Source organism: Arvicanthis niloticus, chromosome 4, assembly GCF_011762505.2.
Source record: "Arvicanthis niloticus isolate mArvNil1 chromosome 4, mArvNil1.pat.X, whole genome shotgun sequence".
NCBI classification, from domain to species: domain Eukaryota; kingdom Metazoa; phylum Chordata; class Mammalia; order Rodentia; family Muridae; genus Arvicanthis; species Arvicanthis niloticus.
Genome location: NC_047661.1, coordinates 112,275,956 through 112,302,112, shown reverse-complemented (window position 1 = coordinate 112,302,112; position 26,157 = coordinate 112,275,956). Strand labels below are relative to the sequence as shown.

Below are 26,157 nucleotides of genomic sequence, written 5' to 3'. Positions count from 1 at the left end.
AGAAACAATGCCAAAGAGGCAAAAGCATAAGAAATAATAAACTCTAGTAAAAGTAGAGATTGCCTTTTGCCTGCCTATGTTGCATTCTCCATTGGCCGTACAGACCACCTCACTGCCATGCCTGTACCCTTCCAGGTGACACATGACCTAGATCTAGACATCCAGACCTAGGACTGAAGAATCATTCTCTGCTAGAAGCATCATGAGTCTGAAGACTCCTTCAGCCACTTTGGCCATCACGTGGGGAGAGGCAGAAAAAAAAAAGAAAGAAAGAAAACTGGAGCAGAGAACAAGATTTTTAAACCATCATGATTGTGGGCGTGGCTATGTCTACAGTTCATATCCCCTTGGCTCTGATTATCTGGATGAATGAATTTTCTTTTTAGCTAAAGGGAAGTTACTGCTGTATTTTTTTTTCTTTTCCTCATCAAACAAGAGTTCCGATTGATAGGTAAAAGTCACTCGTTGGTTTGTGTTTGTTTTGAGAGAGTCTCAGAATTGATCACTGGAGCACAGGCTGGCCTTGGAATTCACTGTAAAGTCCTGAGCAGCCTAAGTGCTGGGATTACAGGCTAAGTCGCAGTGCCCAGCTGCTACCTGTGGTGACAAAAAAACAAGCTCTCTTAGTCTTCAAAGCTCACCCAATTCTTCCTTTGGCCTGTTCTTGGCTGTATCATCAAGTAGCACCCATTGAATAGGACAATAAGACTATCTGTTCTTGTGCCTCTGCAGCCAACCTCTTCATACTAAACCAGAAGCAAATGTCATCCCATCCAAAGTCATCCCAGAGACTCTCTCAGATTATGCCACGGATTGGAACTTTGAGAAACACATCCCCAACAAGGACTCTGATATGGAGGCTGTTTCTCTGTGTGGGTGACTCTGTTACACAGGCTGTATTCTCTCTGTACTGGTAAAGGAAGAGACGAGAGATGGTGACTTAATGCTTGCCAATTTTGTGATTACAATTAGAAAGAAGCACCAAGGTCAGTATATTTTCCTTTATTATAAAGTAACTCAGCTATACAACAAGTAAAATCTATTACAAATCCTTAACAAAAGAGCCAGAGGAGGGACAAGGGCTTTGAGTCCAAGTTGGAAAGAATCCTTAATGTCCTTAAGTGTCTTCTGTACCCTTGCTTGCTACACCACTGACTGCCATAGACATTGGTTTCCAGATAAAAATGCAGCTTCCTTCTAGAATCTGTCATGTGTATAGATAGCTGTGACTCAAGACCCAGAAGCCATCCTTCCCACACCACCATGTGAGGCATGGTCTCCTGTTCTAGGCAGGCTGCCACCGAGAACCAACTGCATGCAAACCCAACTGCCACTTTCCGGGCCTCTGTCCCTTCTGAGGCCTTCCTACTTCCTCCCTGTTTTCATTCCATGTATTCATTAACCAAATAGGTTGTTTACCCTTTCTTCAGACAGGTGCAGAAGCTGGAAAAAGGTTATGGCTTCTATCACTGACTTGTCCCGCAGCACAGGAAACAGATGTAAAATGGGTAAACATAATGAAGGTAAACCCAAGGTACGGTGAGATAAAGGGTTTCAGTCAAAGAAAAGTCAATCACAATTTGCTGATAAATGAGTTTTCTAAACAATAATTATCATAGGCATTCTGAGAAACAAAAGCTATAGCACATCAATTACTAAGAACAGCAAAATGTGGATGAAGAAATGTCAAGCCAGGCATGGCCCTGGTGGGGGCAGAGTGACATGGTTCCTGCCCCTGGGACAGATCCTTGGTGAGAACTTCCAGATGCCAACCCTGGTGTTGCCCTGGTGGGGACAGAGTGACTTGGTGGCATGGGTCCTGCCCCTGAGACAGGGCTTCCATGTGAGCCTCCACGAGTGTCGATGGCTGCTCTGGGCTGGTTTGTATAGTAATGTTCATATTTCACAGTCCTCCTAGAAATGCCCTCTTTGTTAACATTAAAGACTCCAGGATAATCTGACAGCATGAGTCCAGGAGGTGAAGGCATGGCTAATGTCTCAGCAAAATGGTAAAGGCTGGGACCTTCAGGACAGCCCTTAATGCTATGAGAAAGAGCTCTAAATACATGAGTTATATATATATATATATATATATATATATATATATATATATATATATCTTCTCAACTTCTCAACTATGCAAAGGATAAGAATGCAATATGAATTATGAGGGGCTTCATGAATCTGAAGGAACAAAGGCAGCGACACAATGTGCCAGCTTGTCAGAAAGATACAAAGGCAGGCAGATTCCTGAGTTCAAGGTCAGCATGTATGCTTACTGTCTCTTAAGAATCAAAGGACTCCGGTCACAGGATGGTGATTCATAATATAATCAAAAGGAAACCTGGAATAAATAACTGAATTGATGTGTAAATAAAAACTGGGCTTTTGGTCTGCATGAGATGAGCTACCAAAAAGCGAGAGCAGTTCTTTCGAATTTTTCTCTAGCGAGAGCTGAACTCTCTAAAAATCTCTGGAGAGCAAATCAGCTCTTCAGGAATTTTTTCTTACCAGGATTTCTGACTTGGTTGGAAGATCCAATAATTTTTTTATAGCAGCTTTTCTAACTAAACCCAGATAGCATTTAGAATTTTTACCTGCAGAGAGAACTGTCTCAACCAGAGAGTTTTTAGAATAGCAAGAAAAGGCTGTGTAGAACATAGCAGAGAGAGGGAGAGAGAGGGGGAGGGGAGGGGGAGGGGGAGGGGGAGGGGGAGGGGGAGGGGGAGGGAGAGGGAGAGGGAGAGGGAGAGGGAGAGGGAGAGGGAGAGGGAGAGGGAGAGGGAGAGGGAGAGGGAGAGGGAGAGGGAGAGGGGAGAGGGAGAGGGAGAGGGAGAGGGGAGACACAGAGACACAGAGACACAGAGACACAGAGACACAGAGACAGAGAGCATCTCAGTATCTCAGCAAAACCTAGACCGGCAGCTGGAACCCATGATTTGACTTCAAGTGGTTCGTTTTGCAGCTCCCAGACACCCCTCCTCTCAGAACCCTTCTCCAATGCCAAAGCTGGTCTTTGACAAAGAAACCTCATCTTGGAAAGGTAAGTTGTCCAAGATTAGTGATAGGAAGTGAAGATTCAAGTCTCATGTTTTCCCATTACTAAGCCTTTGGAGATTGACTGTTATGTCTTCTTCATTAAACACAAAGAATAACTCAAATAATAAAAAGAAAATCTCCTAGATCCTGCAGTGAAGTGTATTTTATTGGGTCTACTAGGTTTTAGGGTCATAAAATTAAATTACTCTTTAAACAACTTAGGATCCTTGTGAATGGGGATGGGGTGGGGGTTGGGGCAGGGACAGAGATTGCTTAAATGCAATTCTATCATGTCTCCCCTCTATCTCCATCTTTCAAATGGGAAAATTGGGGCTCACAAAGGTTTCGTTCAAGCAACAGAATCTAACAGCTGATCCCAGTGTCTCAAGCATAGGCTCAGACTCCTAACACAGCTGGGAAAGGCCCAGCATGGTCACAGGCTTTCAGCAATGAATGTGGAGCATCTGGATGCAGACTCTCTACAGCTATTTAGATCCAGGACTCTTTTTTTTTTTTTTTTTTTTTCCCAGCTCCTAAAGCAGAGCCAGCTGTCAGTGCACCTGAACTGCCACTGTGTAGCTAACTACACGGCTGTGAGACCGGGACAATGATGGGCCATAGATTACACTAGAGACGGAGAAAGTGAAGAAAACCAAAAATGATTTTCCAATTGGAAAGAAGCCACTTAGATCCCTTGAGCTCATGTTACCGTAATATTTACTAATACTAATTGGACTATGACAATGCCTGGTGCATAACAGTTCCTGGTAAACAGGTGACTAATAAAATAATACTGGAATTAAATAAAAATAAAATTAAAACAGGGATGAATAAAATGGAAAGGAGTGATGACCTCTTGGCTGCTTATGTAACGAAATGTACAACAGTAACTGAAACAACAGGTGAAATCTCCATGAGAGTAGATTCATATGGGGCATCTGGCTTAGATCCCAACCACTTAAGTACGTATATTTAAAGTGCAGCTTTGATGTAACTATTGTGATGTCTTTTCTAACCTGGAAAACAATCGAACATTTCACTGATTTATCTCTTTAAGGGTCACTGACGGGCGTCATGGGTCTGGTGGCTTACAGGCATGACACTCAACAACAGGAACATTTGAAGCAGGAGTGAATAAGGAAAGGACAGATTTGTTCTCTGTGATGACAACAGTACCTAACTCAGCGACCAGACACTTTGGTGTCCCTTCCCTTTATTATTACTCCATGTAAAGTATAATTCACAGACAAAGGCCTCCATATGTTGACGGTGTTTCTATCTAGGTGCTAGCTAAAATTATAAGTGATTTTCCCCCTTCTGCCTGTCTAGCTTTCATAATTTTAAACAATGCACTTGTGTTTTTATTTGTTTAGAAAAATAAAAGGTAATCATTATTTTCTCTTTTATTTTAATCTCTTTTTCAAAGTTCACATGGAGGATGAACTGGAAGCTGATTTTACAAAAGAACAAAACGGGAAATAAAAAGAATTTTCAAAGCTAAACCTGCTTTTTCAAAGAGGTTGGCAGACTCCACCATGGGGACTGGCACTTCTCCTGACTCCATCCTACCCTGTATCCATCTCTCAAGACCTCCTCACCATGAAGAGAGGGATAATGTCAAAACAGACACTTGCTTTTGGTTCCTGCTCTAAACTCTGGCCTGTCCCAATGGCAGGAGCCCCCCTACTTTGTGTCACTATAAGATAAACTCATGGATTTTTTTTTTCTGTTGTCTAAGTTCAAAGGGCCATTTTGCCTTGCTGTTCACCAAAGTCCTCCTACTTGGTCTCTCTGTGAGTAAGTATATGTGACAAACACCTTCAGCTCATCCTCCAAGCTCCTCACATCTGCATACAAGGACAGCGTTTGTCCAACACAGACACACTGGTTCTCAAATCATAATCCAGGGCATCCCCAGGTTGCTAGGTCCCTGTCAGAGAAAGGGTATGGTCAAATGATTCTTCTTTCCTCATTCCTTTACAAGTGAGTGAGGTTGCATAGCTCATGTCACAATAGACAGAATGCAGCAACACACGTGGAAATCCACGTTAATGTGGGCATCGGTTAACCCAGACACCTATAGGCCTGAAAATTTTAAAGCAGTAGAGAAGTTTCTTTTTCATTTAAAAACACACACATGTGGGCCGGAGAGATAGCTTCTCAGTTAAGAACAGGGGTGACTAAAAGCATGTCCTGCTCTCACACAGACCCAAGTTTGCTTCTCAGCACCCACTTCAGCAAAACCACACTCCAATAGTGTAAATAATTCAATATCCAATATTTGAGATTCACTCATGGTCTTCTGGGCTCCTCGAGAAGCTTGGGTCACTTCTCTAGCTCTGCCCTTTGCAGTACACACAGCTCATCTCCTAAGCTGTGGTCTGCTCCACTTCACTGCTGCTGCTCCTGGTGGTGGTGGTGGTGGTGGTGGTGGTGGTGGTGGTGGTGGTGGTGGTGGGCATCCCATAGTAGTAGCATCTTGGCAGTGCTGGGGTCTTCTACTACAACTGGACCACCCTTTCACCAATAGCTTCTGCTAGGCTATCTTCATGGTGTAAAACATCAACTTTTCTCCATGACCTCTTCAACCCTGGACCTTTAACTGCTACTGAGACTGTATCTTCACCAATGGCCTCTCCTGGCCTCTCACAGTACCAAGCCTCAGCTGCTCTTCATGACTCTGTCATGCCTTCAAAAGCAATACCACCTGGAAGACTCTTACACATGACCATATTTGGCTACCAGCATGAGGAACAACCTTGGCCACCTGTGAACACAGCTTGCATGTGATGACTGAGAAAAACACTCCACAGAAGACTTCGCCTCAATATTCAATATCCAATATTTGAGATTCACTCATGGTCTTATGGGCTTCTCAAGAAGCTTGGGTCACTTCTCCAGCTCTGCCCTTTGCAGAGCTCTTCTTAATCATAACTGCTTCTTCAGCCCTAGCTGAACACATACCACATATTCTTCACACAAAAGGCCTGATAAGTCTTTGCTTCCCTTCTAAACTCCACAAGGCTGCCATCATTCACACTACTCCCAACAATCTTATCTTCAAAGCTCCTATAGAACAACCCACTGAGGTCAAAACCCTCAATGGCTTTTCAGCCCAAAGTTCCAAAGTCTTTCCACAGCCCGCCCCAGAAGAACATGGTCATGTCTGTCACAGCAATACCCCACTATCCTGGTATTAATTTGTCTTGATTTATGTTAGGTTATTATTACTAAAACAAAAAGCAAGTTGGAGAAGAAAGGGATATTTAGCTTATGCCTCCACATCCATAGTTCATCACTGAAGAAAGTTAGGACAGGAATTCAAACAAGACAGGAGCCTGGAGGCAGAATTTGGTTCAGAGACCATGGAAGAGTGACATTTGCTGGCTTGTACGCCATGGCTTTCTCAGCCTGCTTTGTTATAGAACCCGGGACCACCAGCCCAGGTATTGCACCATCCACATGGACACGTCTCTCCCACATCAATCAGCAACTTAAAAAATGCCCTAGAGGCTTGCCTATAACCTGATCTTATGGAGGTGTTTTCTGAATTGAGGCTTCTTGCTCTCAGATGATTCTAGAGTGTATCAAATTGACATAAAATTGCCCAGCGTAGGACACATATAGCTTTGTATTCTACTGTCTTAGACAATGTTCTGTTGCAGTGAAGCAACACCATGACCAACACATTTTACTGGGGGCTTACTTCCAGCCCCAGAGAGATTTAGTCCATTATCATCAGGGTGGGGAGCATGGTAGCAGGCATGGCAGATATGATGCTGGAAAGGCACTTGAGAGCTACAACCTGATTCACAGGAAGAGAGAGAGACTTGTGATGGCATGGGCTTTTGAAACCTCAAAGCCCACTCCACCTCAAAGTCATGCTTCCTCCAACAAGACCACACCTACTCCAACAAGGCTATGCCTCTTCATCCTTCTAATCCTTTCAAATAGTGCCACTTCCTGGTGAATAACCATTCAAATATATGTGCCTATGAGGACTATTCTTATTCAAACTACCACAACTGCATAACAGAGGACTTAGGAGCCCCTAATGTAGTTTTGTGTACCTTTAATTCTATGTTTTACAACCCCATACGACTGTTTCTATTGGAAGCATCATCTGCACTGTCTCTTCTACCTCATTCTATCCAAACACATACATACATACAATAGTAAAACCAAACTCTCACAACTATGTGTTTCCCAGAGACTAACTAGTTAAAAACCTCAATTATCTATCTCTGACAGTCCTCTCCCTTTTCGATGAATACCTCTTAAAACATTCATTAATTCTATACTCTAAACAAGCTCTAATAAACCTTCTATATTACCTTCACAGTGAGTTTATATTCACAAGACCTGTGCTTCTGATACTCTTTTCTCAAACTATCCAATCACTTTCTGTTTTGCTAAGCCCCATTTGAAATTGGCCTTCAGGACTTGACATTGTCATGTTCATCCCTTTGTCCATAACTCCAAGCTCCCTCATTTTATTTATCAGTTTAGCATTTGATAATTTTCTTATGATATCATCTATTCCCAAAAATACATATGTTTTTAATCAGATTGTAGACATCTAGAGAGGATAATGGACTTCTTGCATATTGTGTCTTCTTCAGCCACTACAAAGGCTTTGGACATCAAGAGGCACATGAAGGGGAGATTAAAAGCTAGCACATATGTATGAACAGAATTCTGAAATATGTGGATCAAGGCTCCAACCTCTGAAGAAATCACTTTAAAGGCATAAATTTTCATGTTCATTCTATATAAATTTTCATGTTCATGCTATATAAATTTCCCAGGATCAGCTCATTGCTTCTCAAATAAACTGATACAAACACCAGCTTTTCTAGGTCTTTAAAAAAAAAAAAAAGACATAACCATTAAGTATGAAGAAAAACATCTACATCTGAATAAACAGAAAAGAATCTTAGCAGCTTCAGAAAATAAATATAATAGAGTCTCATTATTTCTTTCTACTCAGAAAACATATTGTTGAAATTTTAACATACATTCCTTTCATGTTGCTTTTAAATTTTATTTGAATGAAAAACAAAGAATTACTGGATTATTTACTGTTAAATAAGTAATTTAGGTTGATTGGACTAATTTAGGAAGGTGTGACAGAACAAAAGTTATTATTCTAAAAGTTAATGTCAAGATATGTGATTTCGAGGGCAGATGCTGCAGGGCCACACAGGGCAAGCAAGGATTTTTCAAATGGCATTAAAATATACTGGGAAGCCATTTGGAACAAGCACATTCAGGTTTGTTCATTATTAGAGAAAAGCATTTGACCAAGATACAGAGGACAGAAAGGAGAATGTAGTGTGGGGGGCGGGAGGCATCACTCACAGCATGGCCCTCACAAGACAATGTGACTTCATACCTACTGCCATCCCATAAAGGGCTACATTTTCTTCCTCCATTACATTGAAGAGGACACTGGAGTTTAGAAAAATCAAATGAAAGACATTTAGGTTACTGTGACAGAACCTACGTACATTATATATGACAGAGAGAAAAAACAGTGAATAAAGAGAGGAGAGGCAGGGGAGGGAAGAGGAGAAGCAGAGAGTAACACCCAGGTTGTTGCCTCAGTACAGTGAATGTGATAGCTAGCACTGATGGGGAGAAAGCAAGGATCTTCATTTTCTGATGGAGAAAGGGAATGAGTGAATTCAATCTGGGGCAAGTGTAGATGTGTGAAGTTTGGAAATGGAGCAGAGTTGCCCTTTATGTCCAAGGCCGAATCCCAAGTGAAATATACACAGCAAAGCAACCCAGGTAGGAAATATGTACAAATACAGAGAGATACACATAGAGATCAACATGATTGAGAACGTGTGTAGTCTCAGAAGAAGATGGGTCTGAGGAACTCTGAGGACCACAGCATTGAACGATGGAAGAAAAGGTCGTGAAACATTAAAAACTTAACAGCCATGTAATGGCTGCAAGAAAGGAAAGGGCGGGTTTCAATGAGGTCATAATCGGCATCATAAAAGTCTACAAGGTAAGTCAGGAGACACATCCATTGTGTTTAACAACATCAAGGTCCAGGTGACCTTGTAGAGAAAACTTTCAAGGAAGTGGTAGGAGACATCCGACCATAGTGTGTTGAGGAGTAGCTGGGAAGTAAGGAAATGGTGGAGGTTCTCATGCAATTCATAATCCAGTTATACACATACAAGGAGGCACCAAACCCAGACAATCCTCAGGGGGTGCTTGGCAGAGCTGCCTAGCCAACCCAGCATCTGCTTCAGATCAACAAGGGAAAAGAACTAAGAGGCAAAGTTGAAAGACCCATCTCCCCAGAGAACTGTGAGAACTAAAGGGATGGTACAGAAGGAAGCACCAAGCACAATGCCTGGCACATAAGATGCACTCCTCAAATGTTAGCCATTGTTCCTATTAGAATAATAGGAATTCGATGCTTCCTGCTGCAGTGAAGACACTGCCCACATTTACTTTGATGGCACTCATCCCAAGATCAAGAACAGAGCCAGTGACTGCTTCTTATATTAATAGATGCAGATGTGGCATGTACTGAATCCTGAGCACATCTCTTGAAGAAAACCATAATCCACCATGCTTCTATACACAAACCCAGTGATCTGGTACCACTGACACCATGCAATCTTGAACAGAAGGGTCTGTGTGCCATAAAACACATGATTAATTTATGCGACACATGATCTGTTTCTCATCTCAGAATCAAACTTCTGACTTTACCGTCCAATCTGAAGCCTGGGCTAATGTTCTCCTTCCCCATCCAGAAAGATCCACATGTTTCTTCTCTTCCCAGTGATAATAAAATGGCTGTTCTCTTATCTTTCTTCCAACTAATAAGGTTCTACTGAACTAAGAGGGTCCTGGATTCTTTGGCTTGCAAAATCCATATCAAGGTTTCCATGGATTTAGAAGTAGATCTAACTTTAAAAACCACAATCTAATCAACTTTTAGAAGCACAATTGGAACCCCCACCAAGCCACTCACTCAGATTTTAGTAATGATGTAAAGTTTAGTAAAATAATAAAGCAGAACCAGTTCCTAAATATAGCCTGAGAAGTCCTCTGAAAGGGGAGGAATAACTCCAGTATGTAGTCAAGCCTCTGTTTCTTTTATTAGAGTCTATGCCTAAGGTTGACATCTTCGGGAACTTAGTACCAGAGTTTGATGGAGGGAAGTAGAGGCTGAGTGTTAGAGCCGTTCTCAAAACCAAAGCCACAGTCTCCCTTGTTGTCTTTTCACAGTCATGCCGTCCTCTATAAACTGATGGATGCTAAGGTGTTCAGGACCCCAACAAGTAACAACTGTGTTGCTGGTGATAAAATTATATCAATTAATGGTATTATGAGGACAATAGCTATGCATAAAGCACCTGATTTGAGACAGCCCGGTGCTCAGGTTAGAAACAAGCATTGTCTCTCTTACTCTTCTTCATATGAAGTGGTAGAGGAATGGAAGTTTTGTTTTTATTATTTATTCATGTCATACACTGGATACATGAGGTCTGAAATGTAGCAGATGGACTACACTTGTTACAGTTCAAAACACAGTATGGATCCTGCTCATTCTTTTGGACACACCAAGGTAAAAACTGAGATTAAAGAAGTAAGATATTTGCCCAGGACTAATATGTTACTTAGTGACAGAATTTAAATTTTAGTCTGGGGGTAGGGAGCAGGAGGATCTGACTCTAGATGTCACACTGTTAACCATTATGAAACATTGTCTAAAATGGTTAGAGATCTCAGGAACTCACCAGAATGTTGACAAGCATGGGTTACACTCAGGGAACTAAAATTTCTCTGGGGCTTTGTCTGAGCTCATTTATTTTAGGGATTTTGTTTTTGTTTTTGTTTTGTTTTTTTCTTTTTCTTCTAACTAGTCAGTTAGGTGTGTATATATATTTTTTAAAACTCTGAAACAATGATGTTAAAATTTGGATTAAAAAAAACTTAGTGCTATTTTCGGGTTAGCACCATGGATTCATCAACTTCTACTTTTGTTCCCCTTAAACTTCAGGCCAAGAAAAATAACAAAGAATCGTTGGAGAGAGACAGAAACCAAATTAAACAAGGCTCCATTCTGAAGGTTTTCGAGGCTCTCGGATCCCATCATCACAAAGGTAATTTGATGATAGTTTCATTTCTTTATAAATCTCAAGATTCAAAAAACACACTTGGCTCCAAAATTTGGACAACTGGGAAATAGTACAGAACATCAATTACACATTACTAGTATTAGTGAGTTGAAAACGGGAGAAGTCTCTGAAAATGGCAACGTTTCTAAGATTGTCTAGAACTTGTTTGTGAATAAATGACCTAAAGACTAACTTTTCACATCTGGTAATGTGTAGAACCCTTGAGGAACACTGCCCTGCACGAACGTAACTCACAGATTCCAGCAACCAAACACACTGAGCTACCGTGGCTGGAGTTCATTTTCCCTGACATTCATCCTTCTCAGCTTCCGGCCTTGTTTTCCATTCCTATTTATCTTCTTCTTATTTTTCTCCAACTCCTATTACCACTAACAGTGACTAATGACATGGAATTCCAAAGTACATTACATTTAAAGCAAACACACTAAAACTGTAGTCATAGTTTAAAAGCAATGGGTTTCCTGATGGGAAAAATTAAACCCCTGCCTGTCGCTGTCCTATATGATGGGAAGGACCAGGAAAGTTTGGCTGCTACAAACCTTCCCCTGCCTACTCTACTTGCAACATCCCAAGAGAAAACACAACAGGTCAAGGATGAACTTCACTCTCCCTGTCCTTACAACAAAGAGTTCAGACTTGCCTCGTACCAGTGCTTTGTCGTACTAGAGCAAGTGACTCTATAGACATGCTCTGTTCATCTTTTTCTTTTTGCTGCAGCTCATTCCCCACTGCCTAGGCATAGCCACTCTCCACCCCCCCCCCCAACCCCCAAGCAGGATGCTGTCAAGGACTGCATAAAGGAAGATTTCTATTTAAATTTGCCAGGAGTGGAGCCATTCGAAAGTTCACCATAAATGCTGGTCTGGTAGCTGTCCTGATAACATAGGTGTTTCCCTCATATTCAAGTCTATCAATAGAAGAAAGAACTGCTGCTCAAAGTATCCCGGGCAGGAGGGGCGGGGGGGGGGGGGAGAAAACAATATATGAAATACAATTCATGAAAATTTCATTCCATGAAAGGGAATTTGTGTAACTCTTTGGGAAAATCCAACATGTTTTTAAAAGTACAGACACTACTTGCATAGATGAATGTTCCATTAATGTATAGATTTAAAACCAAATCAGATAAGCAGAGCTGACTTAGTTGTGACTCTTCTAAAGGCATTCCCAACCAAAAGGATGCCCCTTCCTCCTAATTAGGAGTCCATGCTGTTCAGTAGACTGGGAGCCATGTGTATGTGACCTTGTGATATACTTTGTATGCTCACTACAGGGATTATTTAAACACTGTAGCTTTTCTAATTACACTATTTGTGTGTGTGTGTGTGTGTGTGTGTGTGTGTGTGTGTGTGTGTAGAAGTTTTGGCTCTACTCTCAACTCAACACTCACATTTTTAATTAACAAACATGTCTTATCCTCTTTTTCACTAGCCCCCATATATGACTGGGATGAGCTGCTGGTTTTCTTTCCTTTACCACTCAGTGCATGCACATGAAAGCCAGGACACTCCTGTGAAATTCAGAGGACAATTTGTAGGAGTCAGTCTTCTCCTTCTGCCAGTGGACCCAAAGAATCAGACCCAGGTCATTAGCCTCAGCTTCAAGTGCCTTTACCTGGTGATTCATCTCTCCAGACCAAGAACTGTGGCTTTGTCTCACACACTGACTTTCCACAGCTTCCCATCTTATTTTTTAATTACATAAAAAATACACTCTACGGAGTGGAGGAGACAGCCATGGAGGACGTAAGAACCGAAATTTAATTCCAAAATTCATGTTTAGAAGAAGGGGGAGGAAGAGGAGGAAGAGGAAAAGGAGGAGGAGGAAGAGGAGGAAGAGGAGAAGGGGGAAGAGGAGGAGGGGGAGGGGGAGGAGGAGGAAAAGGAGGAGAAGGAGGAGGAGGAAGAGGAGGAGGAGGAGGAGGAGGAGGAGGAGGAGGAGGAGGAGGAGGAGGAGGAGGAATCCTAGACGTGAGGGACACAGACAGACAAATCCTTCGGGCTTCTTGGCTAACCAGTTTAGCCTCCTTGGCAAGTTCTAGGCCAGTGAAAGAACCTTCTCATAAACAATATGGAAAAAAAAAAACTAAGACATGACAGCTGAAGTTGTGTGCTGGCTTCTGTATGCACACCCACACATACACTGAAAACAAGAACCAGTCATCTTTACGAGGTCCCTTGTAGCCCTATGACTGTCCCCTTCATGTGACTAAGCAATGGGGCCAGATAAGGAACTGACGTCCATAGTCCAAAATATGAGTTACTAGTTTATCTACCTAGATAAAATGCTTTCTTAGGCTATGACAAAAATGGATGCACTGCAGCAAAGTGTTTAAGGCTGTCAGAGATCTCACCATTTACGCCATTAATCCTGATACTTAACCTCTTGGTGCCATAGTCTCCTGTAAGTCAAAAAAAAAAGAAAAAAGAAAAAAAAAGGCACCTTTATTATAAGACTGTTGTGATAACAAAGTGTGATTTTATAAATAAAATAATTAGAAGGGTTGTGTAGCATAATGAAATAGTAGAAACCTCCACTGTAACTACCTACATTTTACACAAAAGGATCCAGGTGACTCATGGGGTAGCGGGTAAAAGACATACACTTGAGAGTTAGGTATGGAAAGAGTGAAAAGCATCTTCCTTCTTAAGTGGATCCCACTCACATCTGGTGCCTAGGCAAATCAACCTCTTGACGTCACAGTCAAATGAATGAATCATGCAGGCCCCTTCTTGTACCAAAGCCTGAAAGCAGAACATGTTGTGTATGGTCATCTTAAGTGAGAGTGATGTGGTGAATCTGCAGGGAGCCCTCACCTAGGAGACTGAGCAAGGAGCCAAGCATCATCTTTCTGTATCCCATGCACAGGCTCTCATGAGAACCAGCAGCTCGGAAGGCATGCCTACCAGATTTATTCCTATCATATCGCTACACAAAAAGGTCAAAGAAGAAAGGAACATGTGTTCTTTGTCTCTTCCACCCACAGTCTTTGCTTCCTAGAATGTCTCCCAGTACTATCTATCATTGCCTTTACCTCAGGAAAAATATGTAATACATAACAGCAAACAACACATATAAGAATAATGCGGTGACCAACACACATACATACACAGGCCTCTTTTGCTATACACTTCTACCTTGGTCATCCATTAACCTGAGTCAGGAGTTATCTGTCTACTTCCAGAGACCTCTGGCTTCATAGAACCAAAGGATAATAAAGAAAAAGACTCAGCCAGGCAGTGGTGGCGCACACCTTTAATCCCAGCACTTGGGAGGCAGAGGCAGGCAGATTTCAGTCCCAGGACAGCCAGGGCTACACAGAGAAACCCTGTCTCAAAAAACAAACAAAAAGAAAGAAAGAAAGAAAGAAAGAAAGAAAGAAAGAAAGAAAGAAAGAAAGAAAGAAAGAAAGAGACTCAATAATTATGTGACTACTGCAGGCAAAAGATTATAGGAACAGAATAGGTACACAGCTGGATGATTGCATATTTATCTATCATGTTTAATATACAACAGTGCAAATAAATAAATATTGTTGAAGGTTATGCATACTTGAGGGGCCTTTTGTATACTCCAGGTGGAGAGCCTGTATATTGCCTTCTGCTAGCTCCAGAGTGAAAGGGTCAAGACATCTTGTAAAATTCACAGCCTCCACCTCCACTCATTCCGTACATTCCACACTCTCATCCCACCTTTGGAAATACAAGTCTGCTCTTGCCTCATTTCTGTTTGTATTCTCTAATCAGACATGTCATCTGACCATACATTACAGTCATATGCACATGTGTTCTACCTGCTGCAATGACCTCTAAGGATGGAAGTCCAGATTGCTGTCCCTCTTAACAACCTTCACAGGTCGATTGAAAAAATTCTAATGAAATCTTAGACAATGGGCAAGGTGGAACATCCCTCTAGCCCCAAGACTTGAGAGGATGAGGCAGGAACGTCAGAAGTTTAAGGCCCTAAAGAAGTGAGACTCTGTCTCCAAAATTCCAAACAAAAATGTCTAATGCCTGCATGGCATAAACCAAATAATATCTCAGCCCCTGAAGAGGTGAGTGGGTCATTACCATATGCTTGTTTAAATCCTCACTGGAGAGGACACTTCATGTGAGATACAACCACATAAGGAAAAAAGCATAATGACACAAATAAAATAATATACATAGTGTACCATGATTGTGAGGGACTAGGAGTTAGATCCAAAATAGAAAGAAGAATCACAAATACATACCAATCATGATGAAACATAGTTCCTTCCTCACACTCCTGACTCGAGACAAAAGGCCTAAAGGCCTAGTTTTTTTAGGGCTCCCCTGTTGTTCATCAATATGACAAGTTCAAGGCCAGAACCAGGACTTGTTTACCCCAAAGCCATGAACTTATCAGCTTCCCTGACTTTGCTCAGAGTGATCAACCCCCAAATTGGGGGAGTAATATCCCTCAAAGACAACAAACTTCCCCCCTCAAAGATAGAACAGATTTGGGGATCCCAAGTTCCTTCCCCCACTTCCCATCCTACCTCCCAGCCCCACTCGGTTTTACAGAGTGTGCTTTTCTCTGTGTGCTTTACTATGGTGTGTATTCACCTCTGATAAAAGTCTTTCCTTGCTGGTGGATCCTGTCTGCTCTGTGGGAGATTTTCTCCAGTGCTACCTGGTGTGCTCAAGACTTTTCTGATTTTTAATTTTTTGCCTGGCAGAGAAAACAAATCTGAACAAGATCCCTAGATAGGAGAAATTGTATCAACTAACGTAGTACCACAAAAAAGAAAAAAATTCCTCCTAAACTCTTGACCAGACCTAAAAACCTTCTCACAATCTAATGCTTAAACCAATAAAAACAGATACGTCAACATAAGTGGACATAAATAGTACCAAAGTATAACTTAAAAAACATCCAGAGACACAGCACGAAGAAGCTGTTCATCCATCTTAAAACACTTGAAGTTTAAGGACTATGCATAGCTGAGCAGAGCTTAGCTCCCCAGAGTCCCTGGGTTCCAATACCAGCACTTCAAAATAATAATAATAATAATAATAATAATAATAATAATAATAATAATAATAATAATAAATGTGTTTACAGTTTACTTCAAAGGGATCAAACTGCTTAGAAAAGTGATATAATAAGCTTTACATTAGCCCTGCCTTTTACAGAAATTAGTAGAGATATCTGCGGAACACATATATAGATAACTGAAAGTAGCAAGATAAATACTACCTTGCAAGAATTCAGAAAATAGAGCAATCTTAGGTGGCAGGATTTTTAAGACAAGATTAACTAGGCTTTTCTAAGATGTTTGTTTGGATTGGAGAACTCAAGGGAAAACAGATCTTTCTAGTTGGAAGCAGAAGGCTTCAGGGAAAACACTGAGCAAAGCATACAGAAACTCACAGAAGGGTGAAGAGTTCAGTTCAGTGGGTGCCAAGGCTGATGAGGAAGGTTGGCACAAAGGGAGCAGAGCCAGTAATGCCAGACTCAAGACTTGGGCTTCTTTAGTCAAACAGACTTTATGAAGGGTTATTCAAAGAAAGCATACCACTTTGCTTTAGGAAGATTGATTACAAATTTAGTCTAAAAGTAGACTGTGGTCATCCTGATGATGATGATAAGAATGTGAGAGAAACACATCTGATGCAGGAGATGGCAGAAAGCGCCACAGGGAAGAGCTGAGGGACCATGTGAAACAAAAGCCAGGTCACCTACCACCTATTCCAGAACCTCAGGAATGTTTGAGTAGAGGCTTTTCCAGAGCTCAGCATGATGCTCTAGAAAAGGAGGGTCTCTTTTTTGTTTAACCAGTCTCCATATGGGAAAGTGTAGCAATGAGATTCCCTAGGAGAGGAAATGAAGGGAAAAGTAAGAAAGAGAAACAGTGAGAGAGCAGCAGAGAGAGAATGGGAACAAACAGGAGACAATGCCCCACAATCCACCCTTCCTAGAGATTCTGACCTCTGGACTTTCTTGTGTTCTGTATTTTCTGGAACAGATCAGTCTATATGTCAGTCAAGGAGCACCCCAGAGCCAATTGGCAACCAAGGCCCTCTTTCTCACATAGTCTGGGTTGTTCTCTTTGGTCCCCCAATCATTAAAATGCAAAATTGGAAACTGAGTTGTGTCCACTGAGAATGTGAGTCACCTCTGTTTCTCAGCGCAGCAAGGCAATGGTACCCATAATACCAATAATACCCATAATACCAAAAAGAGATTTCCAACCTTGCCATGTTGAGTAGTCTATTTCCTGAAAAAAGTTTGTCTAACCACTATCAAATCTCTCATCCAAATGTCCAATTTTGTTGATAAATCTTGTAGAATATTAAAAAATTTCTGGCCCATGGAAACCTTTTTACTTTGTCAGACTTTTTCAAAGCCAGATAATTAAATTTCTCACAATAGGTTTTACATGGCTCTACTCTGTGCCCCACAGAAAACTAAAGGTGCTTTCTTTCAAGTATGAAGATGATAAAGGTTCTCCATTTCAGATGGTTTAATGCTGGAGCACATGAGTGCCTTGGCAGGTCTATGTATCAATTACCAGCAAATTAATGGATTCTTCTAGATTAGCATTTGCCATCATTTCGCCAGTGATTGCTGTTTTCATTAAGACTTCACAGAACTGCAAAGAGATGTTTGTTAAGCCTGATTAGTGCAGAGTTTTCCTTGGCTTCTCTGTTTCCAAGCTAATTATGGGCTTCCTCCTGTCTCTTTTTGATACTCATAATGAGAGTACACATGCAAATTTGAGAATGAGAATAAAGGTATCAACATATAATTTACCCATCGAGACGCCTATCCTACATGCTTGCACCCTAAGTATTGTATCACTAGTAAGTGTAACCGATTTTCCTAAATAGATTAGGTATACCCCTTACTTCCTTTCAAGGGAGCTTGGGGTCTTTGGCCTCTTTAAAACTCACCTCCAGACTCTGGGAGATAAGACTATCATTTAAGTCAACACAGTATGTTGGTTGCAGATACAGCCTCAAGTCAGTCCCTAAGCTTCAGTTCAGGCAAATGGCCACGCCTACCTAGAAACTAGTCAGCTCAGCTTTTTTTTTTTTTTTTTTTAGAAGACAATACAGCTAGTCCAGAAAAGACCCTACAATGGCATTTGCTTTATTTCAAAATACATAAATAAAATATGTGGACATTTCAGTATTTGCAACAGGCAATTTCCCAAACATTAAATCAAATATAAAAACATGCAAGAAATGAAACTTAAGACAGTTTGCGTTTTAAAACCCGGCACGGGGCAGCACAAAATCCTTCTAGGCCAAAGAAAGATCATACGTCAGGGCAACAGAAAAATTCTGCATCTTGAATTGTGTACATTTTAACAAGTGAAAGATAGTAGTAACAGAAACAAAACCATGGGGCTGGGGTCTGTAGATTAGTGGTACAGTGCTGGGCTTGCATGCTAGACAAAATATGTCTAATTTAATCCCCAGGAAGGAAGGAAGGAACCTAACTATAATGCTAATGAATGTTGGGGAATTTATCTGAATAAAGCTTCCTTCATTGTAATCAATGATCAGACTCACTGGAAAACACCACGTTTCCACAAGCAGAGGTGTAGAATATAGAAGTTCCCAAACATCTTAGGAACAGAAACTTTTCTAGTAAACCCCTACTGCCCCCAAATGATAAACTATATATGAACTGCTCCATCTGCTATTAAACCTGAGTTGGGCCGGGCAGTGGTGGCGCACGCCTTTAATCCCAGCACTTGGGAGGCAGAGGCAGGTGGATTTCTGAGTTCGAGGCCAGCCTGGTCTACAGAGTGAGTTCCAGGACAGCCAGGGCTACACAGAGAAACCCTGTCTCAAAAAAACAAAATAATAATAATAATAATAATAATAATAATAATAATAATAATAATAATAAATAAAATTTTAAAAAATAATAAATAATAATAATAAAATAAATAATAAAAAATAAACCCGAGTCAGTAAGCAAGAACGGGCAGGATGAAGCATTGATTTAATTGCCCCCTCTAACGGCTTGCTGGGCTAGGGATTAGAATTTGTGGTCTCCATCATCAAACAATAGCCCAAGCAAGCCCAGAGACAAGTGTGATTTTTACTTACTCTATAAAGTTCAAGCTCGCCCTTAAATCTGGAGCATTAGTAAATGACTAGACACGCATGTCGTACTGAGAAATGTACGTTTTGTTATTTTGAATGAATTTTAGAGTCAAACACATGACATGACATAACTAGAAATTAGCTCCAACCCCAGCCTGCCACCAACTGAATCAGTAATCACGCGGTGACCTGAGCCTTAAGGTGTCCACAGTTTCCCCATCTGTAAGGTGTGCTGTCGGCCTTATGCAATATACACACTGGAGCGTTTTTTTTTTTAATGGGAGTGGTCACTCACCCTAAAGCTGATAAGGACCGCGTGTGACAGGTTCCTTCCGCTGAATACATAAGTAAATGACTCTCTTTCCTTAAGATTTAAATGTACCACTCCTATCTAAAGCTCATATCTTGGGTGACTTTCCACCCTCAACTATTTCATAGACCTATCGGTTTTTTCAACAAGCTCTCTAGTAGCTCAGCTCATCAGTTTGGCTTGCCAGATCCCTAACTTTAGTCCCTTAATACCTGGTGAACCAACCGGTGAGGATCAAATGACCGCCTCAAACTTGGAAAAACTCCTCGAAATACTTTCTCTAGTGCTACTGTTCTGGGGATGAGAATAATCTGCGGAAACTGCAGACCACGGGGCCACCCTTACCTGGTTGAAGTGCAGCTGGCTCAGGTCCAGCGCTCCCTGCTGGGATGCAGCCCCCAGACGTTCCAGCAGGCGCCCCAGCTGCGCGGCCGACAGGCTCCGGTTGGCGCCGAACACGCTCAGCACATCCTCACTGAAGGCTAGCTCCGGCCCCTCCGAGGGGCGTCCCAGGCTGGTGGCCGCCAGCAGCAGCAGCCCGGCCACTGCCCGGCCCGGAGCCATTGTGGAGCGCGCAGCTCCGGAGCTAGCCGATGCAGGGACCCGCGCCGGTGCCCCGGTGTCGGTGCCCTTAGGGTGGAGGTGGGGGATCCACAGGTCCCGAGTCACAGCCTGGCCCAGTTAGCGAGACGCTCCGTGTCCCCGCTCCTCTGCAGCCTCAGACCTTCGGGGCATTGAAGAGGTAGCACAGCCAGGAGGGTGATAGGCAGAGTGGCCTCTCGGGGCCTCCTGCGGAGCCTGAGATAAAAGGAACAAAGGGGGGGACAAAGATAAAGGCCACTGGGTCAGCAGCCTGCGGGCCCCAGAGCTCTGAGTGGTCAGAGTCTCGAACTCCGAGCCGGGCGTGGGGCCAGCTGCCCGGAGCCCGGTTTGCTGAGGCCCCAGGATTTGCTTACAGTGTGGTGACACTCGCTTGTCCCGGATATAAAGCCCCAACCACGCCACACTTCGGGGAACTAAATCCTCTCTGACTGTGCAACCACAACTCCTCTTCCTGTCTTGAGGTTTTATTTTCCCGCCGTAGAAACGTGGAAGGGTCGGGACTGGAACCCCTCCCCACGACCCCAAGGAACTGCAGAGAAACACTCCCTCCGGGTCCCAGGTTCCCGCGTCTATGCTGGACCCTCTCTGAACAACTGGCTGTGAGCTTAGCAAGTTGATACGGAGGAGCTGCTAGCCTCTCACCTCTACAGTCTATGTCGGCCCCTGAGGTTCAAATATCTCTCTCTCTCTCTCTCTCTCTCTCTCTCTCTCTCTCTCTCTCTCTCTCTCTCTCTCTCTCTCTCTCTCTCTCTCTCTCTCTCTCTCTCTCTCTCTCTCTCCCTCTGTATCTGTATCTCTCCTCTTTCTCTGGGAAACTCTGAGATCCGGCCCTGCACCCTTTAGAGATAAGAAGGGGAGGGAGGGTGTTGTCCCCGCCCCGTAGCACGTGGTGTCACACTCCCCCAGGCTGATCTCCCAAGTGTGTCCACACCGGGGCGCTTACCTCTCCGTCTGTCATCCCAGCCGCCAAGGTGTCTGCTCCCTGGAGCCCACCTCCAAGGTGGGATTCCTAGCCCCCTTCCTGGTGTCCTGGCCCACTTTTTTGGTGACCTCCATAAAATCAGCTTCCTGGAACGGTGTCTAGAACCCTTTGCATTGTCTCAAAAAAAAAAAAAAAATGAACAGGAATTGGTTTTTTGCCTCACTTCTTAAAATCAGAGGAGAAAGAGGAAACCAAATCAGTCGCAAGTTGGTGGGCTAGCTGAGCCAGCAGGGTCCTTGCAAGCCCTTCCTGACGCCGCTCGGGATATCCGCAGATCACAAGGAATGTTTATTTGTTCAGACAAAGGTTCAAGAAAAGCTGAGTTGGGTGTCAGGTCAACAAGTTTGTGTAAAGTGAATGTGGTGTTTGGGGACAAAGGTTGTGTCCGGTGGGTGAAACGATCCAGAAATAAAGAAATAAAGTGAAACCCTCTTGGCTGTCAGAAGGTTGAAAAAGAATTCAAAGTGCTGCTCACGTCTTTCAGGATGGGTGTGTGTGTGTTACCCTCCTAAAAACAGCGAGTTTAAAAACAGGCAGACAGCTAACAGAAGAACAAAAAGGTGGAAAGGAAAAGAAACTATTACTCATAAGAAATCTGGCGCTCTCACTCTTTCTTTCTTCCCTACCCCCCCCCCCGGCCGTCCGCACCCCTTGCCCCGCTGTGTGTGTGTGTGTGTGTGTGTGTGTGTGTGTTTTGCGGGAGGGGGTGGCAGTGGCGGGGATGGGGGCGGGATGCTGGATTCCAGGAAGATGAGGCCCTAGGCAAGAAAAACTGAAGGACTGTCCTGTGATAAAGGTGGGGATATGTTCTGTCTCACACCAGAGGCATTAGGCAGCTATACCAGGGCAGCAGCCAGGAGGAAGTTTTCTGCATAAGTGTGCCAAGCCTTAATGTGGAGAATAATTTCTTCATGACTGGAAGCAATTCAGATCCACAGATCCCGGGTGAGAAGCACTCACCTGTACATAACAAAAAGCCCTGCCTTGAAAGGCAGTGAACTAGGTGATCCTGAGGCTGGATTCTTTCCAATTTAAAAAAAGAAAAAAAAAAAAAAAAAAAAGCTGTCCGATGTTAGTATTAATTTACAGGAACGGCACTGATGCTCAAAGGGAAAACCTCTCACAAAAGGGCCAAATGTAAGTTGATAGCACAATGGAGCTCTTGCATCACGCAGCCGATAAGTTTCTGATTAAAAAGTCTTCAAGCTTTTTAGTGGAGTTTTAAGTGTAGTATGTTGTCTATTTCTCCCTTTCACGTTGATGATGAGCAAGTGGCTTCTGCGCACGCGTGGATGCTTTAAAAGACTGGCCTCTATCCAACGGATGCTCTCTTCTCTCCAGCATAGTCACAACTAACTTTGTGTATAAAAATGAAGTGCTGAGGTGTTGGGGTAGGGGACAAGTGCAGTGAATGAATTTCCAATAATACAAAGGTTACATTGTGGATTTCTTTAGGTATAATTTATTTGACAGCCACAGGTTATGCACATATTTGCCAGCCAATCAAACCCTATGAAACAATAAAATAATAACCTGCTTGAAGACTTTATTAAGTACAGTTTCTACAATGTAAGTATGAGATTAAGAGAAAAATACTTGGAAAATTGCAAGTTGGCACATAATTGGGGTTAATTTCTAGGTCTTCTACCTTAATAAATTATCATCATTATAGCGCTATTCAGATTTTGCTTGGTACACAAAATGTGGCATTTTATCAGTAATATAACTAGTAACAAAAAAAGTTTAAAACACAAGGTGCAATGCACAAAATACATTCTTTTAAAAGAAATGTGCTTTGACATTCAAATAGTTTTAAGTGACAAAAACAAGATGAGCATACAATGAACATTGGCCAGAGGGTCTGAAAGCCACCCTTTCTGTTTCCAACTCTGTCATATGGAAAGTCACTTGACAAACACAGGACTCTGCTCGGTTTGTTCATCAAGAAACAAGGTAATTAGCAACAGCAACGTGGAGAATCAATCCAGAAGCTTTGTTCCTAAGTATCTAATTTAGAAGTCACTTGTCAGAAAAAAATATGAAAACACTTTGAAGAGGAATTAAAGATTAATTCTGCAAATGAAAGGACAGCTAATTTTAATTTTGCAATATTTTTGGTTGGTTGGTTGTTTTTTGTTTTTGTTTTTTGAGACAGGGTCTTATATAACCCAAACTGGTCTCAAACTTACTATATAGCTGAAAATGACCTTTGAATTCTGATACTCCTGCCTCTCCCTCCCAACTGCTGGGATTTGGGGCCTGTGCTATCACTCTGGTTGTTGCTGGGGCTCAAACCTAGGCCATATGCTAGGCAAACACTTTATCAATTGAGCTATATCCCCGGCCCACTTTTTTTTAATAGTTCCACATTTTTCTCAGCCCAATCTTTTGTTACTGCGGTAAATATGGAACAAATCTATATCTTTGTAGTGTGTGCATCTCTCTGTGGAGGCACTAAAAATTCTAATTCTAATACAGTAGTTCTCAACCTTCCTGCTGCAACCCTCTTAATACAGTTCTTTATGTTATAGTGACACACACACATACACACACACCCCATAAAATTATTTATGTTGTTGCTACTTTATAACTGTAATGTTACTACTGTTATTAATTGTAATGTAAATACTTTTGGAGATAGAGGTTTGCCAAAGGGGTTGCAACCCAGAGGTTGAGAACCACTGCTCTAAAGGACTGTACATCTGACTTACTTGCCTTCTTTTCCCTTCCATTGAGTGAAGGAGTATCAGCCAATAACCATGGAGAAAACCCACAGTGACATTGTGGAGCTTGACTAAGGAGCAAAGGGCCTGCAAGCAGGAAGGGATCATAATGGGAAATCAGAGCCTAAACAAGATCATGGATGTTCCCAAGTAGGGGAAGAGACACACAAAATCAAAATATTTATCCCTAATGGGTCAAGACTATATGTATGCACACAGACAGACCATTAGAGTTCAAAGACAATTCAGGAAGCATCCTTCTCGGTGTGCTTTGCCAGAGCCCACCTGGAAGAGGAGAGTAGCCATGCAAAGCAATGGTTCAGTGTGGCCTGCAGAGCCAGAACAATTTTACCTTTAGGAATCTGGGCTATAGGTTAGAAAGAAAGGAAAGGTGTGTTCTCTAAAGGAAAATATAAAGATTGCAGTGAAGCATTTCATGAGCAAAGCCTTGTGATCAATCCCGAGCACTGGGGGGGAGGGGGAGGGAGAGGGAAAAGGAAGGCAAAAAAGAAGGAAAGAAAGGTTGTAGTGATTAAGATGGGAGCTCTTGTGTCTATGGATGATTGTAAGCCAATAATTAACAGGGCAGGTAACCCTTGAGCTTAAAGAACAGGTAAAACGTTGACAGGAAGACTAGAAGTGAGTAGACATTGTAAGAAGTGTTAACTAAAACATTCCCAGAGCCTTACAGAGACCAAGAACTGCAAGAGCTTTCTTGTCTGCAGATCCTGGAAAATTAGAAGTATGATCTGACAGTTGGGAGGAACCTCCAACTTCCACTGGATGGAAGATGCCGATTGTACACCAAATCATTCCTTCTGGTTGCCTTCAGAAAAAGAAAATAAGAGAGAGAGAAGAAAGAAACAAAGAAAAAAGGTTTTACATTAGATGTAGTGGTATGCACTTGTAGTCCTAGCACATGAGAGTAGAGACAGGAGGCTCAGAAGTCCAAGCCAGCCTGTCTACATATAAACACTATTTCTTATTATCAAGAATCAGTTCCTTGTTCTTGCTAAAAATATACCACACTTAAAATTCTCAAATAAGACACTGTAATGACTGCAGGGTATTCAGGCATGTCAAGTCACCCATCACTGCTAGAGATAACACAGGCAGGCATCAGATTTCTGCATGGCCTCTCTGAACTTAATTCTTGGTTTATAAAACAGAGATTAACATACTATCTGCCCAGCTTTTATCGCTGTGATAACTGTGAAAACCAGATGTGATGAGGTATGAAAAGGTCCTTCCCAGCTGTACAGCTAAGTGCAGGCCATCTCCTAAACTAAAGTAATAGCATAATGTGACTTGTGCAACAGATGGAGCAAACTCAAAATAAGAAGAAACCACCAGGACTATCTCAGCACAAAGGCAGCTTTGTACCTAACACAATTCTTGAGGGTTTTACCAGGAAATGATTGCACCAGAGATGGATAGAACCAGAGATTATATCAAGTCTAATGTGGTCATTTCATCATCAAGGAAAAAAAAGTTCATGAGAGTGAAGTGACTTGGTGAAGTAAAACATTTTGGCTGGAACACAAGCCCAAGCCAGTCTTCTCCATTTTACCGCCACCACAAGAAAAATGCCATGTTTTAAAGACAATATTGGTTGAGCATCCCTTTCTTGAAAATGTTTAATATCAGACATGTTTGATATTTTATATTTTTTTCAGTTTTGAAATATTTACGTAGACTAACTGAAATTTCTAAATTTAAACACAAAATTCACTTATATTTTATTTAAACCTAAAACACTGGTCATTTTTTTACACAATATTCTGAATTTTGTGCATGATATGAATTGGCATGGTATAGAATTTCCCACCAAAAGTGTCATACTGGTGTTCAAGATATTTTAGGTTTCGGTAAATTTTACTGAAAACTCTTAAGATATTCTTATAGCGTGTGCAAAATGTGTTCATACATGAAAAAAGATTGGATGAATTAATGAAAAATAAGAGGTAAAATATGCTGCAAATAGTATTAACAACTGTGGAAACCTGTGAGTGTCTTTGCACTTATGTTGATAAAGGTCAAGAGAAATGTGCGCCAAGTTGTATACAATGTTGCATTTCTGTAAGTAAAGATCTGGGTGACTATCTACCAAATTGTACACAATGTTGCAGTGATAGTGTTAAAGGTCTAGGGGAATGCATACCAAGTTTTATACAATGTTGCATTTATATTACTAAAGATCCAAGGAACTGCCCACCAAGTTGTATACATTGTTGCAGTT

General features: G+C 42.0%; 1 protein-coding gene across 3 annotated transcripts in view; it reads right to left on the bottom strand.

Annotated features, from left to right (window-relative positions):
• Slc39a8 (solute carrier family 39 member 8) overlaps positions 1-21,412 on the bottom strand; it is a 60,542-nt gene extending 39,130 nt beyond the window's left edge. The window contains exons 1-2 of one of the 3 annotated variants that reach the window (XM_034501347.2): positions 21,157-21,412; positions 19,956-20,408 (exon numbers count right to left, since the gene is read on the bottom strand). In XM_034501347.2, coding sequence (XP_034357238.1) covers positions 19,956-20,174 — 219 coding nt within the window. In that variant the 5' untranslated portion in view covers positions 20,175-20,408; positions 21,157-21,412. Of the gene's footprint in view, positions 1-19,955; positions 20,409-20,566; positions 21,033-21,156 lie in introns of those variants that run through there. The other 2 variants (XM_034501349.2, XM_034501350.2) reach the window with 2 other exon arrangements.
• Positions 21,413-26,157: the final 4,745 nt, after the last annotated feature.